This window comes from Hemicordylus capensis, chromosome 2 (genome assembly GCF_027244095.1).
Source record: "Hemicordylus capensis ecotype Gifberg chromosome 2, rHemCap1.1.pri, whole genome shotgun sequence".
Taxonomy (NCBI): Eukaryota; Metazoa; Chordata; class Lepidosauria; order Squamata; family Cordylidae; genus Hemicordylus; species Hemicordylus capensis.
Genome location: NC_069658.1, coordinates 29,947,586 through 29,975,009, shown reverse-complemented (window position 1 = coordinate 29,975,009; position 27,424 = coordinate 29,947,586). Strand labels below are relative to the sequence as shown.

General features: G+C 46.8%; 1 protein-coding gene across 8 annotated transcripts in view; it reads right to left on the bottom strand.

Moving 5' to 3' along the window:
- The window catches only part of GHR (growth hormone receptor), a 236,298-nt gene that overhangs the window by 122,297 nt on the left and 86,577 nt on the right, over positions 1–27,424 (bottom strand). For 6 of the 8 annotated variants that reach the window (XM_053292276.1, XM_053292279.1, XM_053292277.1 and 3 more), the window contains one exon: positions 14,021–14,107. In XM_053292276.1, coding sequence (XP_053148251.1) covers positions 14,021–14,107 — 87 coding nt within the window. Of the gene's footprint in view, positions 1–14,020; positions 14,108–14,918; positions 14,938–26,616; positions 26,698–27,424 lie in introns of those variants that run through there. The other 2 variants (XM_053292280.1, XM_053292283.1) reach the window with 2 other exon arrangements.

The window sequence follows — 27,424 nt, the reverse complement described above, 5'->3', positions numbered from 1 at the left end:
GCTCAAGGCATCTAACAGTATAAAATATAAAATTGGTTTAGCGGCGCGCACGCGCGCGCGCACACACACACACACACAATAAAAAACAGCCTTTCCATTGCCACAAGATATTCTGATGGTCACTAGCAGTGATGATTTAAGAGGATTAGACAGATCTATCAAAGATAGGTCTGCTAATGGCCATTAGCCATAGCGCCTGCAAGGAGATGTGCCTCAAGGGAGTAAATTCCACCAGAACATTCACAATTCATTTACATCAGCAATAGCAGAAAAGCTCTGCATTGTCGAGGGCTGCTCTCCTCATGTACCTACAATGAGTCAAGTGCTGAACCTCTAGAAGGAGAAACCACTGCCTTCGCCAATGGCAAGAAGTTCAAGTTCTAAAAACCCAGCTGCCACCTTTAGAATATCTGTATTTTTATTTGTATCCCTCTCTTAACTTGGGATTCCTAGTGAGCAACTCTCATTTCCTAGTTCATTTCCTAGGCTGATCAGGTAGACGTCTTTTTCGTTTAAACAAGGCTTCAAGCTCAGATGCTTCCATCTTGCAGAGGAAGGAATTCCAGGAGCCAGCTAGATGGAGGGAGCATCTCTCTCACCTTTTCTCCTGCCTGCAGCAATAACACCTACCCACTTAATTTACAAGGATTCGAATTGGTTTATAATAAAATCCACCTAAGACCAGGTCAGTCAATAAAACTGGCAATTTAAAATGAACAGCAAATAAGACTAATAAAATGATAAAATACCTATCTAAATTAAAACATTCCACAGTGCCCCCCCCGCCGAATATTTGCAAGGGAGTGACTTATATACTGGTATATAAACAATTTCAGAGGATCTGAGCCATAACAGAGAAGGTCCTTCTTCAAACTTTCAACAAGTTCACCTAACAAACAGAAGTAACTCTAAGCAAGCGCTGTCCCTTAGACCACTGGTTCTCAACCTTGGGATCCCCAGACATTTTTGGACTACAAGTGCCATCAGCCATTGTGGCTGTGGATGATGGGAGTTCTATCCCAATAATATCTTGGGAACCAAGTTTGGGAACCCTTTTATTAGACCTGAAAAGAACACAGAATTGATGGCTGATGAGAAAGAGGAAAGGTAGTCTCCAACTTGACTTTCAACAACCAACATTTAATGTAACAACACTGTTTCTTCATAAACCTAACAGTTCAGCCACCACTGCAGCAAGTTCAGGTTGGCAGCCAGACAAAACAACCACCAGAGCATGAAGAATTATAGCACCAAAAGATATTTTGCTGTATGGACATCTTATTCAAAAGCTGCTCTGTTTTTCTTAATCATGTGCTCCTTATTACTATCACAAGGTCAGGACAACAGATGTTTTAAGTGGATCAAAGTTTATTCCAGAATCAAAACAGAATCAAAACCAGATAGATCAACTTTATTACGATCGTAGATCAGACTGGCAAAACCAGATATTTCCAGCCTCTTTCACTGGGGGACAGAGACCATCTTTGTAAATGCCTAAATGTGTCTTTTAGGATCGACCATCAACAGTAAAGGATCCAGCAGTTAAGAAATACACTGCAGACTAGCACTTGGTAGGGTTGCAGTGAAGGCCCAGCATGCCCCACACGAGTGTGCAGAGCATGCTGGGCAGCCCCCAGATGCCAGGACCCTCCTGGTCAGGGGTCTCCTCATGAGTCGCCATGGTGCGGAGTCACGCCGCAGTGGCACACGATCCAGTAAACGGGGTTAGTGGATCAAGCGCTCTGCTAACCTCATTTAAGGGGAGGGGCATTTAGGGAGGCTTGTTGCTGGGAGCCACACGGCTCCTGTTGCAGCACACGGCCAGGAGAAACTGGGCTAGGCTCCTATTCTCCTGGCTGTGAGAATAGCCTCAAAGAGTTTAATCTCGTGGTTTGAAATGGGGATAGTCCCCATAGGAGATTATATTTTTTCAATTCCGTTAACAGGCAGTCCTCGACTTAAGACAAATAGCAGTTAAGAAAACATTTCTAAATTGCCACGTTGTTTCAACTTTACAACTGTTCTACCTTCACAACACTTCTACAGGAGGAGAGGCTGCTGGTACATGGGCTAGAAAAGGAAGTGACTACAGTGACTCAGGCTCACATTGTCCGTGAGACTGGCAGTAGGGGTGTGCAAGCCGGCCTTTTGGCCAGCTTGGTTCGAATCTGCACTGGATTGAAACCAACCCAGCTCGGCTTTGGCTGAACTGGTTTGCAGGTTGTTTTGGTTTATCTTTTTGATCAGGGATACATCCTGTTTTGTGTTGTGATTACAGTTTTCAGCAAACAGTTGTGTCATAGGTCTGAGGATTTCCTTTGTTGGTTTGATTGATGCTGCCACTTATGTTAATTAAGTCCTCTCCCTAACATGTACATTTCTGAAGTGCAATAAACCCCAACACATTGATGCAGAGGTATGCATTCAACCAAGCATATGTGACTGTCTTTACAAATGCATTCAGAGGTGACAGAGTCCTGTTAGAACTCATACCATATGCTTCCCTGAACATCTGAATTGGTTCTACTTAATACAAAGGGTTACAGTGGGAACAACTGTGCCATAAAACATCCTCTAGCCTGCCAGGTACAGGTTCCAGCCAGGGTCACTCCTTTCTACTCTAATGCGCCTTACATGGTAGATGGGGAGAAAAGTTGCCTGTTTAGCTAAGGCCCAGATGACAATAGTGGTGGTGAATGTCTCCTCTTTTGCAGCTGACTCACCCGGTTATGCACCAGGAATTATGCATCTCTCCGGTGCATAAGGGAGTGGGCCAGTCCCCAAAGCAGGGTGTTTAAACTCCCTGCTTTGGAGCTGGCTCACTCCCTTATGCATTGGGAGGGATGCATTAGGGATGTGCCCAAACCAGTTCGATGCCTCCTTAGGGAAGTGCCGAACTGGCTCGGGCGCCCACATCCAAACCAGTTTGGCGGGATGGTGATCAGTTCCTTTAAAAACCAGGTTTTTAAAAAGCAGGTTTTAAAGCCTGCCAGCACCAGGGTGCTCCTCTGCCAACCCACCAATTTTCCAGGCATGGTGCTCGCTGTTCCCAGCAGCCTGCGCACAGCATCAGCACACACATGGCCACTATGCATGTACAAGTAAGGATATGCTTACCTGGATTTTAAAGGAACTGATCCCTGCAGGTACATCCCTAAAATACATCCTTCTTGGTGCATTATGGGATGAGTCAGCTCTAAAAACGAAGAATTTATGCTCCCCAGGGGTGGAGCCACCATTGCGAGAACGGGTTCAAAGAACCTGGGCCATGCCCAATCAGGGGCCGCTTGTTGCTTGTAGCAGATGTGCCTGAACAGCAGCAGTAGCACCCCGCAGGGTGGTGGTCTCCTCAGGAGAAGCAGGCTGGCGTGGCTCGGAAGTCCAGTGAATGAGTGGTGGCAGAGGGATGTTCGGGAGGAAGGCAGAGAGAGGCAAGCAGGCTGGGCACCCGCGTGGCCAATCTCCTTTTCAAATGGGCCGCGCGGCCCCAGGGAGACCACGCCCCCGCATCTGATGTCAGATGCAGGGACATGGCTAGTCGGGCGCGTCTGATGTCAGACGTGGGGGGCGGGGCCAGGGGGCTGCGGCGGCAGCCGCACACGGGCCACCGCCAGCCTGGCTCTGCTCCTGATGCTCCCCACGTTGGGAGCTGATTCAGATTGAGTCAGCATGGCACACTTCTGTTCTAGAAGAAAGAGTATCTTCTGAAATGAAGAATTTCCAGTCTTAGTTTAAAAGTTGAATTAAGTCTTGCATCTTAGCCTTTCCTATTGGCGCTCATTCTTAGTAAGTATGCCAGGTGTCAGTGATCTTAGCAGGAATCCCTGTGGTCATGTTTTACTTCAATTAGAGTGCTATTTAAAAACCCATCCAGAATGATAGATGCAAACCTCATTAATTCAAATAACATTTGAGACTTGGAGAGGATAAGAGAGGCTAACTGGAACTGGATTTAAAAAAGGGAGGGGGTTGTTCTTCTCTTAAGGGGCTGCAATCCAGAAGAAACCTCTTGATGCTAAGAGGGCTTGAGTTAATTTGCTAACAACTAAATAGAATGAGACTTAGCAGATTTCATAACCTCAAAGAGGGCCTGTGCCTGTCTCATGTATAAGGTGGCATCTGATTTTTGTTTTTAGTAGTGGCAATGTTCACTGGGAAACTGGAACACCTCCTGGTTCTTGTTCTGCCAAGGAGACCACAGCCAGGCCTTTCAGATGTATAACCAAGAAAAGAAGCACAATTAATCTGTTCCAGTCCATTGCACCTAAAGGGACATAGTCTGCAGCCTACCTAATGCGGGGCATTTTAACTATTCTTTTTTCTTGCATTGCTCCTGCATTTTAGGAAAGGATTAGCAGCTCTCCTCACTTTGCTTAATGTTCCTTGCCAAAAAAGAAAAGGAAAAGGAAACAAAGAGGGTGGCGGTGGTGGGGGCAGCAGGGGAGTCTTGTTGCAGCCTACACAAGAATTTCCTTGAGCCAAGAGCTGTTGGGGATCGTTGCTACTGTTTGTACAGCTGTGGGTTTTCCTGGGCACTGAAAAGAAAGAGGCATTCAAAAGAATTGCACCTTTAGTTTCTCTTATTTTGTTGTCAAGAATATAATCAAGTTATTCACAAGAAAATAAAGGCCTCTAACGGCCTCCAATGTGCCACATATTACAGAATGGCACACTGGAATGGGGGGAGATGTCCACACTCACAGCACGCTCACAACTGTATCACAACTGGGTTGTGGTTGGACAAGGAGGAGAGCTGGCCTTGTGGTAAAGTGTGCCGTCGAGTTGGTGTTGACTCCTGGCGACCTCAGAGTCCTGTGGTTGTCTTTGGTAGAATACAGGAGGGGCTTGCCATTGCCTCCTCCCGCGCAGTGTGAGATGATGCCTTTCAGCACCTTCCTATATTGCTGCTTCCCAATATAGGTGTTTCCCATAGTCTGGGAAACATACCAACGGGCATTTGAACTGGCAACCTCTGGCTTGCTAGTCAAATCATTTCCTACTGCGCCATTAGATTTATTTATTTTTATTTATTGTTGAATTTATATACCGCCTTTCATTAAAAACAACCCCAAGGCAGTTTACAAAAGTTAAAAAATATACAATAAAAATGACAATTAAAATATTAAGCTAAAAATAGAACAAACCTAATTTAAAAACTATAAAATACAAGCATAAAAACTATAAATGGGTAAAAACACACAGAAGCAGCAATAGAAACAGTCATGTAAAAGCCTGGGTAAAAAGCCAAGATTTAAGAAGCTTTCTAAAATCTGTGATAGAGTCCGAGGAGCGAATGGCCACTGGGAGAGCATTCCAAAGTCTTTGGGCAGCAACAGAGAAGGCCCTGTCCCAAGTGCACGACAGCTGAGCCTCCCTCATTGTAGGCACCCGGCACAGAGCCCCCTCAGATGACCTTGTCAAGTGGGCAGCAACCCTTGGGAGCAGGCGGTCCCTCAAGTACCCTGGGCCCAAACCGTTAAGGGCTTTAAAGGTCAAAAACAGCACCTTGAATTGGACCCGGAAACACACTGGCAGCCAGTGCAACTCTTTCAGGATGGGTGTGATGTGTTCCCACCAGGCAGCTCCAGATAAAACCCTCGCTGCCGCGTTTTGCACTAGCTGCAGTTTCCGGATATTATTCAAGGGCAGCCCCACGTAGAGCGTGTTACAGTAATCCAGCCATGACGTGACTAAGGCATGGGTAACCGTGGCCAGATCTGCCTTCTCAAGAAAAGGACGCAGCTGGTGCACTAGCCGAAGCCATGAAAAGGCACCCCTGGCCACCGCCTCCACCTGAGTTTCCAAAAGCAGAACCAGGTCCAGTAGTACCCCTAAGCTGCATACTTGCTCCTTCAAGGGGAGTGCAACCCCACCCAGAACTGGTAAAATCTCCTCATCCCGATTGGCTCTCCTACTGACCAACAGTACCTCCGTCTTGTCCGGATTCAATTTCAGTTTGTTAGCCCACATCCAACCCATCACGGCCTCCAGCCCCCAATTCAGGACATCCACCACCTCCCTAGGATCAGATGACAAGGAGGGATAGAGCTGAGTGTCATCTGCATATTGCTGACAACTCAGTCCAAGTCCGCGGATGACCTCTCCCAGCGGTTTCATGTAGATGTTAAACAGCACGGGGGACAAGACCGAACCCTGTGGGACCCCACAGGCCAGTGGTCACGGAGCCGAGCAGTAGTCCCCCAGCACCACCTTCTGCACCCTCCCCCCAAGAAAGGACCGGAACCACTGCAATGCAGTACCTCCGATTCCCATACTTGAGAGGCGGCCCAGAAGGATACCATGGTTGATGGTATTGAAAGCCGCCGAGAGGTCCAGCAGAACCAACAGTGACGCACTCCCCCTGTCTAGTTCCTGGCGTAGGTCATCCACTAGAGCGACCAAGGCAGTCTCAGTCCCATACCCTGGGCAGAAGCCAGATTGAAAAGGGTCCAGATAATCCGTACTATTCAAGAGCCTCTGCAGCTGGGACGCCACCACATGCTTTATCACCTTGCCCCAAAAGGGTAGGTTAGAGATCAGTCTATGGTTGTCCAGGTTGGAGGGATCAAGGGAGGGCTTTTTAAATAGTGGTCTTACCACCGCCTCCTTGAAGCATGGTGGCATCCTGCCCTCCCTGAAAGAGGCATTAATAGTCAACTCCAACCATCTACCTGTACCCTCCCTGGCAGCTTTTATTAGCCATGAAGGGCAAGGGTCAAGAGCACACGATGTCGCCCGCACACTGCTCCGGATCTTGTCCACATCCTCAGGCCGCACCAACTGAAAAGAATCCAACACAACGGGACCAGATGGTACCAGAGGCACGTCTGCCGGAACTGCCAAAACTCTGGAAATCAGCATGGATGCGAGCGACTTTATCTGCAAAGTGGCAAGCAAACTGATCGCAGCAGGCTGTGGATGATTCCTCCCCCATTAGCTGGGGGGATGTGTGGAGCAACGTTTTTGCCACACAAAACAGCTCTGTTTGTCTGCACTGAGCAGATGCAATGGAGGCGGAGAAAAAACGTTTCTTCGCCGCCCCCACTGCCACGGCGTAGTCCCTAAAATGGGCTCTAGCCCATGTTCGGTCGGATTTGTCATGACTCTTCCTCCAGCGTCGTTCCAGCCATTGTCCGAGTTGTTTCATCGCCCTAAGCTCCGAGGAAAACCAAGGAGCAGATCAGGCTCCACCAAGCCGGAGAGGGCATTTAGAAGCAACCGTGTCAACTGTCCGGGCCGTCTCTCCATTCCAGAGATCGACCAGGGCCTTGACAGGGTCACCAGCTCTGGACACTGGAAACTCCCCGAGGGCCGTCTGGAATCCAAGTGGATCCATAAGCCTCTGGGGGCGGACCATCTTAATCGGCCCACCACCCCTGCAGAGGGCAGATGGAGCAGTCAAACTAAACCCCACCAGATGATGATCTGTCCATGAAAAGGGAGTGGTCTCAAATTCCCCCACCTCCAGATCATTTATTTCCTGGTCGGCAAAAACCAGATCCAGAGTATGTCCTGCCATGTGGGTAGGGCCCGATACCAACTAAGACAGGCCCATGGTTGCCATGCAGGCTATGAAATCCTGAGCCACACCCACTAGGGGGGCCTCAGCATGGATATTGAAATCCCCCAAAACAATAAGCCTGGGAGAACCCAAGGCCACCTCCGAGACCACCCCCGCCAGCTCAGGTAGGGAGACTGAAGTGCAGCGGGGTGGTCGGTACACCAGCAGAATCCCCAGCCTATCTCGGAGGCCCACCCTCAAACACAAACACTCGAAATTCTGAGAATGCTTGACCGGGCACCTGGAAACGCGAAGGATCTCTCGAAAGATGACCGCAACGCCCCCTCCCCGACCCTCGAGGCGGGACTGTTGCACGATCTGGAAACCTGGAGGACAGAGCTGAGAGAGACCAACCCCGCCCAGCCCATCCAACCAGGTCTCCGTCACACATACCAGGTCAGCATACTCATCCACAATCAAATCATGGATGAGAGAGGTTTTTGCATTGACTGACCTGGCATTCAGCAGCAGCACCCTAATCCTCGAGGGAGTGTTCTCAGAGCTCCCTGGGGTCAGAGAGTTGGGAGAAGAGCTGGAAAAAGGAACAGGCCTCAATTGCCTGGACCGTTTCCCCCTGTAATAGCCTGCCCAACTCCCACCACCATACCTCCCTCTGTCTGCTACCTGTGATATTGCTACCCCCACTCCATCACCACTTTTCTGCCCTCCCAGACACATCTCCTCAGCCTAAACAACCACAGCTACTTGGCTTGATAAAAAACCAAATCCAGACTTATTCAGTCTCTTGCTGACTTCTTGGTAGCAGGAAGGAAGGTCTTCTGGGTCCCCGGCAGCTCGCCCCATGGCTGAGAGCGACAGATGGCTTGTGGTAGCAAGCACGAACTATCCCCTTTGCTAAGCAGGGTCTGTTCTGGTTTGCATTTGAATGAGAGACTACTTGTGAGCACTGTAAGATATTCCCCTTAGGGGAAGAGCATCTGCATGTTTACATGCAGAAGGTTCCAAGTTCCCTCCCTGGCATCTCCAAAATAGAGTTGAGAGAGAATCCTGCCTGTAACTTTGGACAAGCCGCTGCCGGGCTGTAGACAATACTGAGCCAGATGGACCAATGGTCTGATTTGGTACAAGGCAGCCTCCTATGTTCCTAAAGTATTTGTGAACTGGCCCCAGTGCACGTTCAAGTGCTTGCACCACTGAAAGCAATACCAAGATGCCGCTGGCCTCACCCCTTGATGCTGACACCACCAGCAGAGGCTGGGCCAGCCTACCTCCCTCGCTGGTGCCACCATTCCCCAGCTCATGGCTGCTGTACCTTTGCTGTGGCTTTGCTTGCTGGATGGTTTTCTTTCTCTGTTGCTCTCTTCCCACATACAAGCAAGACGTGGGGGAAGAGAGAAACAGAGAAAGAAAGCCCTCCAGGCAGATGATAAAGCAGGGCAGCAAAGGTAGAGCAGCTGCAAGATGGGACAGGGCAGCATTGGCGAATGAGGTGGGCTTGTTCCACCCCCTATTTTTGGTACTGAAATCAGGGGCTGGGCCAGGTCAGGTGGAGCAGCAGGCGCGGAGCCAGCCAAGCGGCGGCTTCGGTCCAGCCCCACCCGGCGGCCCCTCTGCTGACATCCCGTGCACCCCGAACAACCCACCCCCCCGCCCGGGCTGCTGGGAGTCCTAAGCACTTGCTGAACTTTTTCAGGCAGTGTTTGCTTTTTGTTTGCTTTTTCAGGCAGCATTTGTTTCAGGCAGCATTTGTTTTTCAGGCAGCATTTGCTGCCTGAAAGTGTCTATTCCCCTTTCTCTCCCTCAGAGAGAGAATAGGGAGAACAGATGCTTTCAGGCAGCAAGTGCTGCCTGGAAGGAAAAGGAAGGGTTCACTCGAGCTCTTTGGAGCTCAAGTCCAGGCCCCCTTTGCGCAGTCTCAAGCTCTGAAGAGCTCGAGTGAGCCCTTCCCTTTCATTTCAGGCAGCGCTTGCTGCCTGAAAGCATCTATTCTCCCTTTCTCTCCCTCTCAGCAAATGCTGCCTGAAAAAGATCAGCAAGCGCTTGCTGGCTTCCGGTAGTCCAGGCGGGTTCAGGGTTGTTCATTCAGGGCTCTTCCGGAGCCACGCCCCCCCGGGGGCTTCTTTGGTGGCTCCTACCATTGGCAGCCTGGGTTCTTTGAACCCTTTCGCACAATGCTGGCTACGCCCCTGTGGAGCAGGCAGAGGTGGTGAGGAGCTAGGGAGTTGTGACGGTGACAGCAGCAGCATCTGCTGCAGAGAGATGAGGCAATACCCATAGATGGGGAGGGGTGGAATGCCTACATGGTGCAGGCACCACCTTTGCCTCATGGACAAGCTGTCCTTTATTGGCCCATAGTTGGAACCCCATGGGAGGAAAAATACATGGGATGGGATTTGGGGCAGAGAAATAGAGGAAAGGCGTAAGCAGCCCTTTCCTACCACTCCCCCACTCTACATTGTCCCCTCCTGAAGCTGCTTTTTCCTTTTCAAAAAAGTAGCTATCCAAATCTAGTTGTAAACATCTGTATGTAAAACTTACCTAGGCTGTGAATAAGACCTACATCCTTTGTCAATGTTTTTCTTGTTTTTGGTATCTCACATTTTAAAGATTTTTATTCCCTTTGTTACAAAGTGTTTGAAAGAAAGGCACCAGATTTATTCACAGTCAAACACAGTGCTGTTAGAAACATAGCTGTCTTTTCCACTGCTGGCAGGCTTCAGGTGCCCCAAATAAAATAAAATAACATAATAAAGGCAGAACAGAATGGCCAAATTAGCAACCCAAACAGGAACAAAACAAGCAGTGATTGAACTCGGAATAAGATTAAATCAAACTCAAACAAGTGGCTCAGGGCCAGGAAAATGAAAACCTTCCGGCTAGCAAGACCCAGAAATATATTCTCATGACAATTAACCAATGCTTCTTTTACAGCAGGATCTGACAGAGTAGCATGGATAAAATCCTCAACATATTCTAGTGATTTAGAATAGTCAAAGGAGACCAAATCCTTTCCGATGTCAAGGTGAGCTAGAGAGGAACTCTTTTCTCTCTTATGTCATAATACTTAGCATTCACATTGCACTTTCAAGTGTACAAAGCACTTCATATGTTTTTTTTCCCTCTAATCCTTACAACCCTTCAGCCATTGTGACTGCAGATGATGGAAGTTGTACTCCAACAACTCCCAGGGAATCCTTGTGTGAGAATCCCATATTGCAGCAGCAGAGATTGAGAAGAGCCTTATTCATGTGCAGAGGAGCACTTAGGTAATTTTGGAGCCTGGACCTAAAGGCCTTTGTAGCGCCCTCCCCCACACCAAGTTAAGCATCAATCATCCCACTGCACACACGCACACAGACTATGATAAATGCAGTATTTGTAACACGTGGGTTCCTGAGAGCACAAACAGCAACATAACTCACAAGAATATAAGAATATAGAACAGGTATATTTATGCAAATATGCATTTGCAGAAACATTTCAACACACAACTTAACATATCCCCATCCCACATATTTCTTTCCCCACTCTGTCCCTAAAATACCTGGTACAGGTCATAATCATACTTAGCCGCCTGGCGCAGTGCAGGCCACCGGAAACCACACCACCCAAGACAGACTAAAGAGGATTTGGGGGACCCCAGGGGATGTGGAGGACCTGGACTTCGGCCCCAAAGTCCATGGGTAAGAGTGCCACTGTTCATATGTTATGCTCAAAAATCATATGTGTACAGTATATATAGCTATAGATCTGCACACATGTACAGTTATTCACACATTATGTTGAACACAGGTACAGCAGTACACTTCCTATCTGTATGTGGCATTGTTGGGGACCTATACACAGAGTCACTTTTTAAATGAATGCGGGTACAGTCATCCACACAAAAACATGCGCATGTGTGTACAGATACCTGGATGCAAGTACAGAAGACCATTGATATTGATGAATATAGGAACATAGGAAGCTGCCATATACTGAGTCAGACCCTTGGTCCATCTAGCTCAGTATTGTCTACCCAGACTGGCAACGGCTTCTCCAAGGTTGCAGGCAGGAATCTCTCTCAGCCCTACAAGACAGGGCAGAATAGATAGGGAGATGCTGCCAGGGAGGGAACTTGGAACCTAGATGCTCTTCCCAGAGTGGCTCCATCCCCTAAGCGGAATATCTTACAGTGCTCACACATCAGGTCTCCCATTCATATGCAACCAGGGTCGACCCTGCTTAGCTAAGGGGACAAGCCATGCTTGCTACCACAACAGATTTAACAGATTTTAGTTGCATGCATCTGTGGATGGGTCTTACAGACCCAGAGGCTATTCTCACGCGCAGCAGGAACCAGGCGAAAGGAGCCCAGTCCGGTCCCTGCTGCTCGTGTGCTGCCACAGGAGCATTCAGCCATGGGAGCCTCCACCTGCAGCTCCAAGTGTTATGACCCTTCTCACACAGTCTTATCTCCCCAGTGAGGACTAGGCGCAAAATGGCAGCTCAGAAAAGTGGGGGTGTTCCATACATGTGACTTCCTCAGTCACTCCAGACATGGTTGACTCATCCCCTGGTGGGTTTTCTTGGCTCATCCCTACAACTTAGATGAGGCTGAAGGATCTGTGGAAGCAGAAAGGCATTTCATACCTGGCTTTCCCTAGGATGCTTCCCAGGTTTCTGGTTTTATCCATTTATTTAAAGCAGATCGACCTCAACTTTCAAACAGGTGAGTTACAACAGATTAAAACTGAGAACTACAAAAAAGACCCTTTCAAACAAACAAAAAACGTATCACAAATACAATTGAAACCAGACAACCTTAAAAAACATTGATTAAAAAAGGCATCAGAAGAACCATAAAAAAGGTATCAGAAGGCCATTTCCAATGATTCCACCGCTGACTGTCAAAACAGACAAATGGGCAAACGAACAAGAAAATAACTGGTACTTCTTCATTCCAAAAAGCTTTCCTAGATAAATAGGCTTCACACAATCACTTAAACCAGGAGGGAGGTACGCAATTACAGCTCTGGAAGGAGGTAATTCCACAGTCAAAGAGCCACTACTGAAAAGGCCCCGCTTCTTACTGCAGGTGACGACTTCAATAACGCCTATATCAAGAAAACACAGACCATGTCTCTTGATAATGATCACAAAAGGCAGGCATTTTCATATAGGGAGAGATGCTCTAAAGTGATGACCCAAGCATTCTGGAATCTATTAGGTCCACTGGCTTTTAGTGTCCAGAGTTAAAGTTGGTGTAACCACCCCATAAAAGTGATGCAGTTAGTTCAGGCTAGTGGATGTGGTCAAGGAGTAGCATGCTTTGATATGGGTAGAACAAGATATCAAAGGGAGAGAATGGAAGGAAGACGATCTTATGGATGAGGCAGAAACTGAACAAGTCTTAATCCCTTGGTTAGGTGAGCACATATAAATTTAATTATAAGCGCGGCCAGGATGTATTTATTTATTTATTTGATTGATTGATTGATTGATTGATTGATTGATATACCGCCCTTCCAAAATGGCTCAGGGTGGTTCACAACATGATAAAAACAATTAAAACAAATTAACAATTAAAATCAAACTATTAAAACACAATAAAACCAATAAAACAACTAAAAGCCCTGAAAATCAGGGCAACAGTTTAAAACAGTTTAAAGCAATTAATCATTTATAACTCTGGAAGGCCAGGCCAAATAAGTACGTTTTAAGAGCTCTCTTGAAGGACAGCAATGATCTCAAATTACGAATTTCTGCCGGGAGTTCAGATATCTATTATTTATCTATCTATTATGTATATGTATTATTTAATTTCAGGGTATTACAAAATTTGATTTTCTCCTGTGGGTCATTGAAAAGCTGCTATTAGTTGGAAAAGTAGAGGAGTATGGATTAACTAGGACTGGGGAGACCCAAGTTCAAATCCCCATTCAGCCATAAAACTAGCTGGGTGACTCTGGGACAGTCGCTTCTCTCTCAGCCTAACCTACCTTCACAGGGTTGTTGTGAGGAGAAACCCAAGTATGTAGTGGGCTGGGCTCTGGGCTCCTTGGAGGAAGAGTGGGATATAACATGTAAAAATAAATAAAATAAATCAACTCTGCAAAGCTGAAGACAGGAGTTGCATGCTAGAGCATATCCTTTCTGCAAGAAAAGGGCGTTGGACAGTTTTTCTTTGTTCTAAAGCTACATGGGCCAGTTAAAATTGGGCTCTCAAAAGGCAGCAGGGGGAGCAGAGGAGAGAAATGTTGGATTAAATGTTGCTAAAATGTTGGATATTCCTATGTTTCTGCCAATGTATATCTGCATAAGCATATACACATATAACTTGTTTAACTTCTTGCAAATTCAGTTGCTGCTTGGGCTGTTAAGAACTCATTGCATTTTACGCCGGCATCACAAGAAGCTACAGAATGAAGACTGTAGTGGCCAAAGACCTTGTGTTCAGTACAATAAACAGAGCTTTGCACTAGAGCCTGTAAGGTATGTTCTCATCACAACACTCACCCTCTTTCATAGAAAAAGAATCGCTCACAGACACCAGTGCCAAAGTAAACAGCCACAGTCGGAGATCCATACCTCTGGATACAGCACCTGTAAAAAGAGACAGATGTATCAAGGTCTTTAAAGCGAACTCTTGTAAGATGTAAACACTGTTTTCCTGTCTGCTAGTTTGTTGGACTTCTGCATGGAGTACAGCCAAAGATTTATGAAGGAAGCATACAATAAAAAGCGTTATTGCCTTGTAAAGTTTAACATTGTATTACACAGTATGAGATAGTGGGGCGATTCTCACGATCACTGAGAGAGGGCGGGGAGGGTGCGCTGTGGTGGTGGTGGGGGGAGGAGGCTGCTTTTAACTCACCTTCCCCCCCAGACGACTGAGTTCTTCTGGGAGTGCAAACTGCACCCCCAGATGAGCTCAGCCTGCAGCGCTGATGTGTCCTGCCCCCCGAGATCCCACAATGTACTGCGGGAGTGCAAGGGTGCATTATTGTGGGGATTCCCCAGGGACCAGTGGGTACCCACTCCTGCAGCGATCGCATATGAACAGTTAGCCCGAGTTAACCTACCCCCAGCCCTAACCAGTGCCCTTAACCTTGGCTAACCAAGGGGCTCTGTAGGCGGGTTTGCTGCTGTGGCAGTGCCAGGATCCACATGGCTTGGCTGCCTTAGCCTCCTCCTGGCTGCTCATGAGAACAGTCTCATTAATCCTAACCTTCGAGGCTGCGGACCCATGAACAGGCAACAAAGGAATTTCAGGACATATATTAGTTTACACTAGTCTAATCTACCAGGCAAACCGCCAAATAAGCGTGGGGATTATGGTTTGATAAAAATCCCATCTGCTGTACAAGAAACTCCTTATTACATCCAGATCTGCACTTGCAGCCTTCATACCCACCCTTGAGGATATGGAGGTTCCCTTATCTGGAAAGCACCAGAGCCACACCAGGATGCACTTTGATCATTTTTAGGACTCTGTATTACTCTAAATTTGTTAGACAATCTGCCTCAAAGGTTTCTCCATTGTGTCCTTTAAAAAGAAGAAGAAAGAATGTAGCATTTAACTGGGATGTATCCTGCAAGGCTAGTTTTCACTATTGTTATTATTTATTTATTTACACAGTCAGACAGGTGTTATTGATTGGTTTGTTTTATCCAGACATCGAGTCCTTCCCAAGGACTTGGGATGGCTGAATTTTATTGTCAATGTTGTTGCTGTTGTTATAGATATCATTGCAGAATATAGGCTGTTCCCAGTAAAGTTGCTTTTTGTAACTGGCTGATGGTGATTTCTGTGGTCCCTATAGTGTTGAGGTGCTCTTCAAGGTCTTTTTGGAACTGCACCCAGGGCACCAATTACCGCTGGGATTATTTTGGTCTTTTTCTGCCACAGACTTTCATCATCATCATCATCATCTTTATTATTATTTCCATTTTATATCCCGCTCTTCCTCCAAGGAACCCAGAGCGGTGCACTACATACTTAGGTTTCTCCTCACAACAACCCTGAGAAGTAGGTTAGGCTGAGAGAGAAGTGACTGTCCCAGTGTCACCCAGCTAATAGCATGGCTGAATGGGGATTTGAACTTGGGTCTCCCCGGTCCTAGTCCAGCACTCTAACCACTACACCACACTGGTTCTCAGTGCACCATCAGTGCACTATCAAATTGGCCATTGCTGAAAGCCCTGCTCTCACTCGTTTTGATACCAAGAGGCACACTATTGTAACCACTGATGCTTCTGAATATGGTTTGGGTGTTGTCTTGACCCAGCAAAAAGGGGACAGGGAAGTTACAGATGCCTTTGCTACCAGAGGGCTTACTGGCTCAGATAATGCCTTCTGTCATTGAAAAAGAAGCTCTAGCATGTTTCTGGGTGGTGAGGCACTTCATAAGAACATAAGGACAGCCCTGCTGGATCAGGCCCAAGGCCCATTCAGTCCAGCATCCTGCCTCACACAGTGGCCCACCAGATGCTGCCACAAGCCCACAGGCAGGAATTGAGGGCATGCCCTCCCTTCCACTGCTACTCCCCTGCAACTGGTACTCAAAGGCATCCTGCCTTTGAGGCCAGAGGTGGCCCATAGCCCTCTGACTAGTAGCCATTGATAGACTTCTCCACCATGAAGTTATCCAAACCCCTCTTAAAGCCATCCAGGTTGTTGGCTGTCACCACATCTGGTGGCAGAAAATTCCACAATTTGATTATGCATTGTGTGAAAAAGTACTTCCGTTTGTTGGTCCTAGATTTCCTGGCAATCAATTTCATGGGATGACCCCTGGTTCTAGTGTTATGTGAGATGGAGAATAATTCCCCTCTATCCACTTTTTCCACACCATGCATGATTTTATAGACCTCTATCATGTCCCTTTGAAGTCATCTTTTTTTCTAAACTAAATAGCCCCAGGTGTTGTAGCCTTGCCTCATAAGAAAGGTGCTCTAGGCCCCTGATCATCTTGGTTGCCCTCTTCTGCACCTTTTCCAGTTCTACAGTGTCCTCTTTTAGATGTGGTGACTTCAGGACATGTAGGGCAGAAAGTTCGCTTTACGATCAGACCATAAACTCCTATCTGCTTTATTTACTACTCGGGGACCGAGTTGAGCAACGCCAAGAATAGCCAAATCGATCATCCGGCTTATTGATTTTGATTTCTACGTAAAATATCTTCCAGGTCTTTGGAATACAACTTCATACAGGAGAATCTTGCTATCCACAGATTCACCATCCTTAGATGCACGTACCTGCAGTCGGATAATTGACACCCAACCTCGGCGTACTTGGAGGAGGGGGGGAAGTGGGGGAGAGGGTTTAACCCGTGTATCTGCAGGTCGGGGGTGGCTGGAAATGACCTTGGAGCTCATTACTGGCCACCATTTTGTGGATAAGTAACTCTGTTTGCTTATCGAACTACTCCTCATTCTACCACAGGAAAATCAACTTTTGAACTGCTGGGAGGACTCAAAGCTACCACCCAACTTACCCAATGGCAACAATGCATAGGGCTTTCTATGCCATCTTACTCTGAGGATGAAGCGATTCATGATCCCATTGATAAGGGATAAGCAACAAAAATAGAAATTGTATGTGGATCAGAAACGGGGTGCAAAATGGAGTGCGCCAGCAGCAATGGCAGCTTCTTATCTCCGTCTCCTCCCTAAAAGCTGCTGTGCGAGGGACAAAACAGATATTTTAGCCCCCAATACAATGCTTGTCTCCTCTACTTTCCTTTCAGGGAGGAGTCAGACATACATATTCTTGGTGAGACACAACTGAGTTTAATTATCAGAAGTGGAGCTGTGGGAGCTCAGGCTCCAGATCTTCTGAGTACCTAGCAATGCCTCTGCTGATGAACTAACTATGGGGGCAGGAGGCGCTGAAGGCACTCCTTGAAGCTATTCCCACGAGCATAAAAAATCGGGCTAGAAGAGCCTAACCCGATTTTTGCTGCTCGGGTAAACAACAGGGTTCGCAGGCAAGCCCGGTGACCTACAAGCGGCTAGCCCGCTTAAGTAGCCCACCCCTTTTTGTAATTGTGAGTTGCCGTGGCACGGCTCCGCACCACAGCAACTCACAAGGAGACCCCCGACCGGGAGGCTGAAAAGCAGCCTCCTGGCTCGGGGGTCTCTCCAGCATGCCCTGCATGCTCGTGAAGGGCATGCTGGAGCTTCTGGGGCCACGCAGCCCCCAAACTCTCCAGACCCTGCTGGCTCCATGACGAAACCGGCAGTTGTGTGGATGGCCGCTGCGGCCGCCCAGAGCAGGCTTAGCCCGCTCTCCTCGCAAACCCCATCCAGGCTAATCGTGAGAAGAGCCTCCTTGCCTAGGGTGCTATTTATTGTACAGTTGGCCCCTTTTTTGAGGTTTTCTAGGGAAAAGCTGTCTGTGCTATCTTTGCAATACATTTATGCATTCCTCTCAAACTACCTCATGGCAAGACTTGCAATATGAAAAATAAGAACGAAAGAACGAAAAAGCATGTCTTAGTTCTGTCCTTGCATAATGAAATGCACACAGATTTCCACACAACAGGACTGGCTTTGAAGGCCTTCCCTCACCCAATGGAAACAAGACGGAACTGCTTGCCAGCTGGAATGAATTAAATCCCTCCACAAACCTCCACAGTTATAAAAAGGCCTCAGGCCTCACAGCTATTCCTCTCCCAGAGCTGCTTGCTGCGGCCAGTTTGTCTAACCAATGGCAAATGTCAGCAATGAAATAATTTTCCTCAGCATCCCCGATTCTAGTGTGCTTAAAACAAATACAAATCATTGGGATTCAGAATCAAAGGTTTCAAGAACTCATTGTGCATATGTAACTCCTGGCCATCCTTGAGTCACATGAAAGGGCACTGTCTAAATGCAAAGGATATTGGTCATATTTGAGCCAAAGCAGGGAAATCTGAAAGAGTTATCATCTTGAAATGGGCTTGAGCACAATTCAGCAATTAGCTGCCGTTTCTGGCACATTCTAGCAATCTGTACACATCACAAGAAAATAGGTTACATGGCCTGTTAGTATAACAATCTATTAAGTTCTCTTTGGGGAGGTGGGGGGGGTGGGATAAGTTCGACAGCATTGCTAGAATCAGTTACCACAACAGGGTGCAAGGGTTAGAGGAGTATTCTTCATTGCATGGTCCATGAGACAGTGGCGGCTCCCACTGACCCTAAGCACGGTTCCTGACTAACTGTTTAATAGGCCCGTTGATGCTTTGTTCAAAGCCAAATACTCGGCACAGCCATCCTGCCACTTGCCAGAGGCTACTCTTCCCACCGCACAGTGCTGTATTTTGCCTGTGCAAAATGGAAATGGATCCTTCTTGAACCCCAGCGCCATCTTGGTAGGTGAGCACAGAGTGCTTGGAAGTGTTGTCCTTCCGTGCACTTTCCCCATAGAGCTCTACGAGTGCTCAGAGATGGCGTTGCCGCTTGGGAGGGCTCCATTTCATTTAAAGATCCACCTAGCACTGGGAAATCGCACACCACTGTGTGGAAGGTCAGCATGGTGGGAAAGGGCTCTCACACTGAAGGGTTTGAATTATCTTGTTTTGGTTTGCTGGTCAGTGACCGAATAAACTTATAACTTATCTTGTTTTGTTTGTTTGCCAAAGTGGCCCCCTTCTGAAAAATAGTGAATATCCCTGGGTTAGAGTGTCAGACCAGAGTTTTCACTCGAGGCGCAAAAGACCAGGCTCAAACTATCATACTTCGGACACATTTTGCGAAGATCCAGATCCCTTGAGAAGGCCATAATGCTGGGGAAAGTGGAAGGAAAGAGAAGAGGAGGATGACCAGCAGCAAGGTGGATGGACTTGATTATGACAGCAATGAATGCACCACTGTGAGACCTTAAAGGCCAAGTTGAAGACAGATTATCCTGGAGATAATCTATCTATGTGGTCGCTAAGAGTCGACACTGACTTGATGGCACTTAATCAATCAAAAACAGGGATTCCCAGATGTTGTTGATTACAACTCACAGAATCCCCAGCTGCAATGGCTTTTGCTTGGGGATTCTGGGAGTTGTAGTCAACAACATCTGGGAATCCCTGTTAGAGGGAACACTGAATAGGACGATCCCCCCACCCTTTTTTTAGCAGACAGAAAGGCGGCCAGCCAGATGCTTAGCTCACCTAACGTCACAATCCCCATCTGCAGAATGTTCACAGCACCCTGGCCGACTCACCTTTACGATAACAGGTGTTGTACCCAGGAAGCAAATTCACTTAGGACCATCTTACAAGTTACTTATAGTTGCATGTTCCCCCCACCCTCTGCCTCAACAATTTGTTATTTCATTGAAATTCAGCTTTGGAGTCTGTAAAAGAGAGCAGAAGAACATACAGGAGCAAGGAACCTTCTTAATCATAGGATCATAGGATGCTGCCATATACTGAGTCAGACCATTGGTCTATCTAGCTCAGTATACTATTGTCTTCACAGACTAGCAGCGGCTTCTCTAAGGTTGCAGGCAGGAATCTCTTTCAGTCCTTTATTAGAGAAGCCAGGGAGGGAACTTGAAACCTTCTGCTCTTTCCAGAGCGGCTCCATCCCCTGAGGGGAATATCTTCCAGTGCTCACACATCAAGGCTCCCATTTCCTCGGGGGAGGGGCACCATTTTCCTCCTACAGTACCCCAGAGTGACCGCACACCAGGGGCACTGTGGGAATTAAAATGGCTGCCCAGCACTGTGGAAACACTGTTACGGTCCACCACCACTGACAACAGGTACGCCTGCTCATATAAGAGGGGCCTGATCAGTGGGGACTTCGCCAAGGGATGCCCTCACATCTGGAGCCAGCTCTGTTTGAAAGCTGAATAATTGCTTGTCTAGCGCAGCTGTAGGAAAATTCCCCCAAACAGCTACACAATTAGTTTCCTGGATTTTAAAATTAGGCCCAGTCATTTCTGGCCCTGTTGGCCAGAATTTGGCTTCGGTTCTAGGAAATGTTCACTGTTTTTATTTTTATTTATTTATTTTTACATTTTTATACCGCCTTTCGTTAAAAGAAAACCCCAAGGCGGTTTACAAAAATTAAAACATACAATAAAAGCAGTAAAAACATCAAGCTAAAAACATACTGTTCCTTTAACAAGTGCATTAAAAGATTTGCATAATGCAATAAGCAACAGAGTCCAGATTACTTTGCTCTGAGAGAGGCTGCATGCTCGGTCGGGACCATCAGGGAAAGGGTTTATTAACACCCTAGGCGTGTCTGAGTATTGACTGGGCCAGAGCAGCTGAGCCTGTTAATTGGCACCATGCCTGGGCTGGACTGCAGCCAGGCACAGTTAAAACCTGAAGGTGAAGCGGAGCATAAAGTCCAGCTTGAGAAGCAAGGCCAACGTAAAGTTGCCAACTCTTGAAATAAAAAATCCTGGTACCTAAGAGAAATTCTGGGCTGGCGCCCACAGAAAATGCTTTGCTCATGTGCCTATGTGCACTACCAGGTTCCCTGCCACCAAGCACTATTGGCGCCACCAAGCTCATGAGCCCCACAGATTACAACACAGTCCAGACTAGAGCTGTACCACAATTAAAAAGCAGGAATCAACCAGTGTTCCTGCTAATTTTTTCCCCATCTGTGTGTGGAATGAGTTTTGTTCTGGGTGGCAGTATCAAGGCAGTGTGTGCACACATGCATTCAGAATGAGACCTTCCTGATTCAACCTGAGAGAGATCTAAAATTAACTGCGTGGACATCAAAAAACATGTGAGCACATGGACATGTGCATGCCTTAGAGAGAACAATGGAATCAACCTATGTGTGGAGCTCACAACTTAAGCAAATGAGCCAAGCCACCTTGCTACAGCTCCTGTTTTCTCCTTGCGATGCAGTGTGGTTTGGACAGTATCAGTCCTTCATAGGCCACTATTTTAACGCAGGACATGTTTTGCACAAAGCATCAGCTGAAAGGCCAGCAACTTTGCCTCCTCCCACTAGGGTGCTTTCCAGTCTAGCTGCTCAACAGCAGCAAAATGCCACCGTTCAGGCAAGTCGCTTCAAAAATGTAAACAGCAGCGGGAGCAGACTCACAGCAATTAGTAACCTGAAAAAACTGCAACTTCCTTACACCGGATATACGACGTCCTAGCTCTATACTGCAGTGATTAAATTCGAGACAAGGCACTGACAATGTGAACGGCACCCTGCACATTGGCAATGTGAACGGCACCCTGCACGCTACATGGACAGTGTAGGGGCTGCGGTGTCAGACACAGGAAGTGTGGAAGCACACTTCCAAGATCCGACATGACCCTGTTGCATGGTCTAATCTGGAAAGCGCCTAGGCAAAGTTCAACACTTTGTCACAAGTCATGCTTGCTACCACAAGGCCAGCTCTCTTTCCTACAGTCCTCTAATGGGGTATACAGCTGTAGATAAATAAACTAGTGTGATCCAAACTGCGTAGCCCAAGAGTTATTGACCTTGGGTCTTCAGGTGCTGTTGGACTACAGTTTCCAAAATCCCCAACCAAAATGGCTGGGAATAATGAGAACTGTAGTCCAACAACATCTGGGGACCCAAGTTTGAGTACCCTGGGGTAGCTGATTGCAATCTCCATTGCTGGGGCTGCTAGGGGAAATACCATCACCATCATAGATATGTCTTTGTTCTTGCTGCACACCTGGTCCACGTGTACAGAACTGTATGGAGAAGGTTGACAGTCTGATTCAGCACTGTAGTTCTTGGTTTGGAGTTGTGTGTACAGAAGAAGCGTGCGGCGGTGTGTGTGTGTGTGAGGCACCAACTTAGAGGGCAATGCAGTCTCTACAGGCCCACAGCACAGAGGTACAGTAACTCTACTGACCCTATTCCTAATGATAAGCAGTTCATCATTTTCTTATGAAGATTTCAGCACATGCAATTACATTCCAAATCAGGGGCGTAGCAAGGTTGTAGTGGGCCCAGGGACAAGATTTTAAAATGGCCCCCGCCACCTCACTGAAGCTCAGCTCATGAAGTAAAGAAATCTTAAATGAGTCTGAATAGTGGTAACAAAAAGCATATATATATATAACACACACCTATGTGCCACAATAGAACATCATCCTAAATTATTTTTTTAAAGGTTTTGTAAATTGTGGACGATGCAAGTCATTTAATGGTACTAGAGAAAGACATGCTGTTCTTATCTTAGTTCCAGGTCTTAACACTCAAATCAATTTCGGAGGATGAAGACAACTGAAGGAAGCCCGGACGGGTGCGCGGCTGGGGGAGTCAGTCATGTGACTTGCCTCTGGAGGGCCCCCCAAAGCAGTGGGCCCCCAGACAACTGTCTCCCCTTGCCCTATTATAGTTACGCCCCTGTTCCAAATGAAAGTCTGGGAACAGGGCATAGAGGCAGGGGAAACTTTCATTAGTTCTAGAGGAGCCCTAAGAGTGTGGTGTTGTCTTATCGCTCTATTTATAGATTCTATTCATAGATTTTGTAAGCAGGCCAAAACCCATCTGCCTAGTGTTGATGCTGAAATATCTAACAACTCTGCTCCATCGATATCATTCTTAATTGTTACGTTACTCACTTGTTAGCCTTGATATTAAGCTGCAGCACTATTTATTTACGTGGCTGAGCTTTATTGTTCATGTAGTTGATGACCAAGCGAGTCGGTTGGTTTTTAACCAATCCAAAGCCATAAGGACTGGACAACTTAATTTAACATACTGTACATCTAATCTTAGTTGGGAGCCAGGAGGAAAGGGAGATCAAGGGTCATGGTGTGCCTGTCTGCAAAGAAACATCACATTGATTGCAGAGCTGTGATAAATGGCTTTGTTGTGATTGGCTCCTCATAAATATTGCAGAAAGACTATCTCCATCCAAAAATTAAAATCTTTGGCTTTAGGAAGGCTCAGAAAAAGTCTTAGAACAGTCTTAGGAAAAAAAAATATGATTAAGAGAAATATCAAAGCAAACATACAGAATACCATATTGCCACCAGAAAAGAAAAACAAAGTTTACTACATGGTGCAGCAATGGGAGTAGTAGGCTTGCTGTTCTTGATGCAGTTTCTCTTTAAATAAAGTTGGATGGACACTGCAGCACTGGCTCTATACTGTAAGGGAGCGCACAGCCCCCAAAGAAATAAATGGTATACAAATAAAGTTTCAAAACAAGCACGTCAGGTGTGAAGTAATGTGCCTACTTTCCATGCGGTTGCCATATGGGATCGGAGAGCATGACATCAACACAAACCATCATGTTCAGGGTCCTTATGTAGCACAACCTATGTACCAAATTTGGTACAAATTGGTGCAGGCATTGTGAAGTTGTTGGGGTGAGGGGGGACACATGGACAGTAAGGATGTGCATGGAACCAGCGATGGCTGGTTCAATTGCGGGGGTGGGGTTACCTTTAAGGAGCAGAGAAGGTGCTCTTCTCCTCTCTGCATTTCCCCTACTGGCGCTGTGATTAATAATGGTCCTGCGGGGCGGCAGCCTACCTCCTTGCTGCCCTGGTGTACATTGGACCAGAAGTGCCCAGTGCGCATGTGTGTATGTGCATGTGCGACATGTGCACGTGCACTGGGCACATCCAGTCTGACATGCACCGAGGTGACAAGGAGGTACACTGCCACCCCATGGGACTGTTTTTAATCACTGCGCTGGCAGGGGAAATGCAGTGGGGGAGGGGGTAAGAGTACCCTCCCTGCTCCTTAAAGGTAACCCCCTTGCCGTTGAACTGGCTGAACCACCGGACCTTCGAACCAGTTTGGAGGTCCGTAAAAGGGCCTCCGAACCACTTTGTGCACATCCCTAATGGACAGACATACGGACAGCAAGGCAATCTCATAAGGGTACTTCTTTGCTAATTTTTAGCCTACTTTCTGAAGGGAAGAAGGCTTATGAGATCAACATGTCTGTATGTGTATCCACATGTCCTCGATAATAACTTTTGCATTTACAACCTGATACAGACTAAATGCACAGCACAAAGGAGGAGTATCCTAGAGGACCCCAATGGGATTATTATTATTATTTTGCTAGTCAGTCAAATTATTTCAAGAAGGTGACCATTCAGCATACAGACAACACCCCTTTGTAACCCATGTGCTGATAGTCAGATAGAAACCAAATTCACAGCATGGGTTTTGGAGAACCCCAAGAGGGGGTGTTTTGATTTGTTTGTTTTGGCCAATCTGCCAAGTTGGTTCAATATGATGGCCACTGAAAGTATGAACAACGCTCAAGTTGGATGAATTTGGTTGGATACAAACCAGATTCACAGAACACGGGAGGGTCCTAGGTCCCTGTTAAAAGCAGCGGAAAGTAGAGACTAGGAGGAAGAAACAGCAGTGTTGTGGTGTATGAGGCTCAGCCACATTAGAATTCTTATGTTTTGCTTTTGTCTTAGGCCACTTTATAGGAAATAGGTCCTATTTCCTCAGTGGAAAAAATACACATCTCCATATCTCAAGTGCAAAACTTCCATGACTGACAGTTGCCTCCGGTTTCATTGTCAGAGCATTACCTTGGACTACTGGGAAATTAATCATTCACCTGCATGCTAGACACACTTCTGTTGCAACACTTTCCCCATTAGCAAAAGGCAACCAGAAAGCTTTTCCCATTGGGCTTTTGAAGCCCTTTAACTCGCATCTCTTCCAGAATTTATTTTTACTTTTTAAATATTTTATAGCCCGCTCTTCCTCCAAGGAGCCCAGAGCTACGGTGCTACATACCGTGTTTCCCCGAAAATAAGACAGTGTCTTATATTAATTTTAGCCCCCCAAAATGCACTAGGGCATATTAGTGGTACATCAGAAATTACTGCTAGGTCTTACTTTCAGGGAAACAGGGTACTTTAGGTTTCTCCTCACAACAACCCTGTGAAGTAGGTTAGGCTGAGAGAGAAGTGACTGGCCCAGAGTCATCCAGCTAGTATCATGGCTGAATGGGGATTTGAACTCGGGTCTCCCCGGTCCTAGTCCAGCACTCTAACCACTATACCACACTGGCTCTGGAATGGAGGGGGTGCATTCGCATATAGGCTAGATTTACCCTGAAGTCCCTGCGAGTTGTTGGGGAGCAGTTCACACACAATTCGGGTTTTTCACTGTGTATTAGAGTATAACCTGATTTATATCTGGGGTTAAAAAATCCACTATTTGTGTTGGGTTTGGGGGACAACTTCGAGTTCACAGTAAAGCCTTTCTGTAAACTCACGGTAAAACCTGCTGTGCATAAAAGTCCCTGGAATGACCAGAGGCTTCTCCGCAGACCAGGAAACATCAGCTGTGACTGCCCTTATGCAAGTCTAAAGGGCGCTCTGCAAGGCTGATCTGCAACTGATGTCCTGACCAGCCATGTACAGTACTTAATGGACTATAAACATTGATCCATGGCATTTTGCCCACATTATTATGACATTAAAAACCTTGTGAGATCAGCCACTAAATGATGATAAGCCGACTATGAGCCCTGGAAAACGACACACTGCAAAGCTGTTAAGTTAGCTGAATAGAGTTAGCTTTCAACATGCCAGTGGGGTGGGGTGCTGGTGGTGGAGGAGAAACACTAAGAGAAGCTTTGCTTTGGCAAATAGCAACCATGGGAAAGGATGATCTGAATCAGGACTGCAATGAGGAGCAGAGTGACCCCTGCTAAAGGGGCAAGGAGGCACCTTTCAGGTGGTGGTTTCTCATATTTAGCAGGGGAAGAGCAACTGTCCCTATTACATAGGCTCCAACTGTCCCTGTTTACCAAGGAGAGTCCCTGTTTTCTGGAATCTATCACTGGTAAATTGTGATCCCTATTTTTGCCTCTTGGGGATGCCTTGCTCAATTTTTTTTCTAGAGTTAGAGACGTTCTAGAGCTGTCTATATTATTTAGGATCCAGCTCCCCAATTTCATCTTCAGAATGAAGGAGGGTATGGGCTTGGCCTGCCAGGGGGCGAGACTAGAAGGCACACCGTGCCCCTTCCAACACTAAAATTCTACAATTCTATCCCTGTACTGAGCAGGGGATTGGACTAGAAGACTGCCATTTACGTCATATGGGGTGGAAAATCCCCCTGAATGGAATCCTGGACTAGATATAAAGCTTTGCTGAATCCAGCCATTCCTACCAATAGTTGTATTTCTGACTTACCTTTCCTCCGAGGAACTTGGAGCAGCATACCAAGTTTCCTCCAATTTTATCCTCACAACAATCCTGTAAAGTAGGTTAGCCCAAGAGAGAGTGACCGAGTGGGTTTCATGGCTGAATAGGCATCTGAACTTGGGGGTCTCCAGGTTTCAAGTCTGACACTCTAACCTCTCGCTGCATTACCTCCTACACCGTGCTTGCAAAGTAATTCTTGTGTTCTTATGTTCTCTTTTGGCACTCTCTGTTCTCAGTCCTGATCCACCAGGAACAGCAGGCCCCCACCCAAGCAGATAAGGGTCATAAAGAACCTTTAAGATCTACGCACAATAGTTGTCAAAATTGACATATGTACGAGCTACACTTCCACGAAGTAAGAAATTCCAATCATACACTTAGATGACCTTTCAAGCAAGCAGCCTACTGAATGCAACCTGAAATCAGAGCTACTCTTTCCAGGAAGAACCAAGCAATGCAGATGTCACAGCTTTAATAACATGCCCAGCTGAACCTCACATGATCTGATAACATGCTGTCACTACGAGAAGCTGTCGCATGAACTGAGACAGCTTCTGCTGAGCTTGATAAGGCAACGCACCCGGGAAGAAGAGCGATGAAATATTCCTTTCAGAAAAGCATAAAAATACAGTCAGTGAAAGGGCTATTTGTCTTTTCCCGCTGAACAGAAAAATGAAGCCTTGAGTGGGATTTCACATTTTTTCTCTGTATAGCTTCCTCTTCAACATCTCCTGCCAAAGTTGTATATTTCTATATTTCCTAGTTTCGTATGCTGTAGATTGGGGGTTCCCAATCT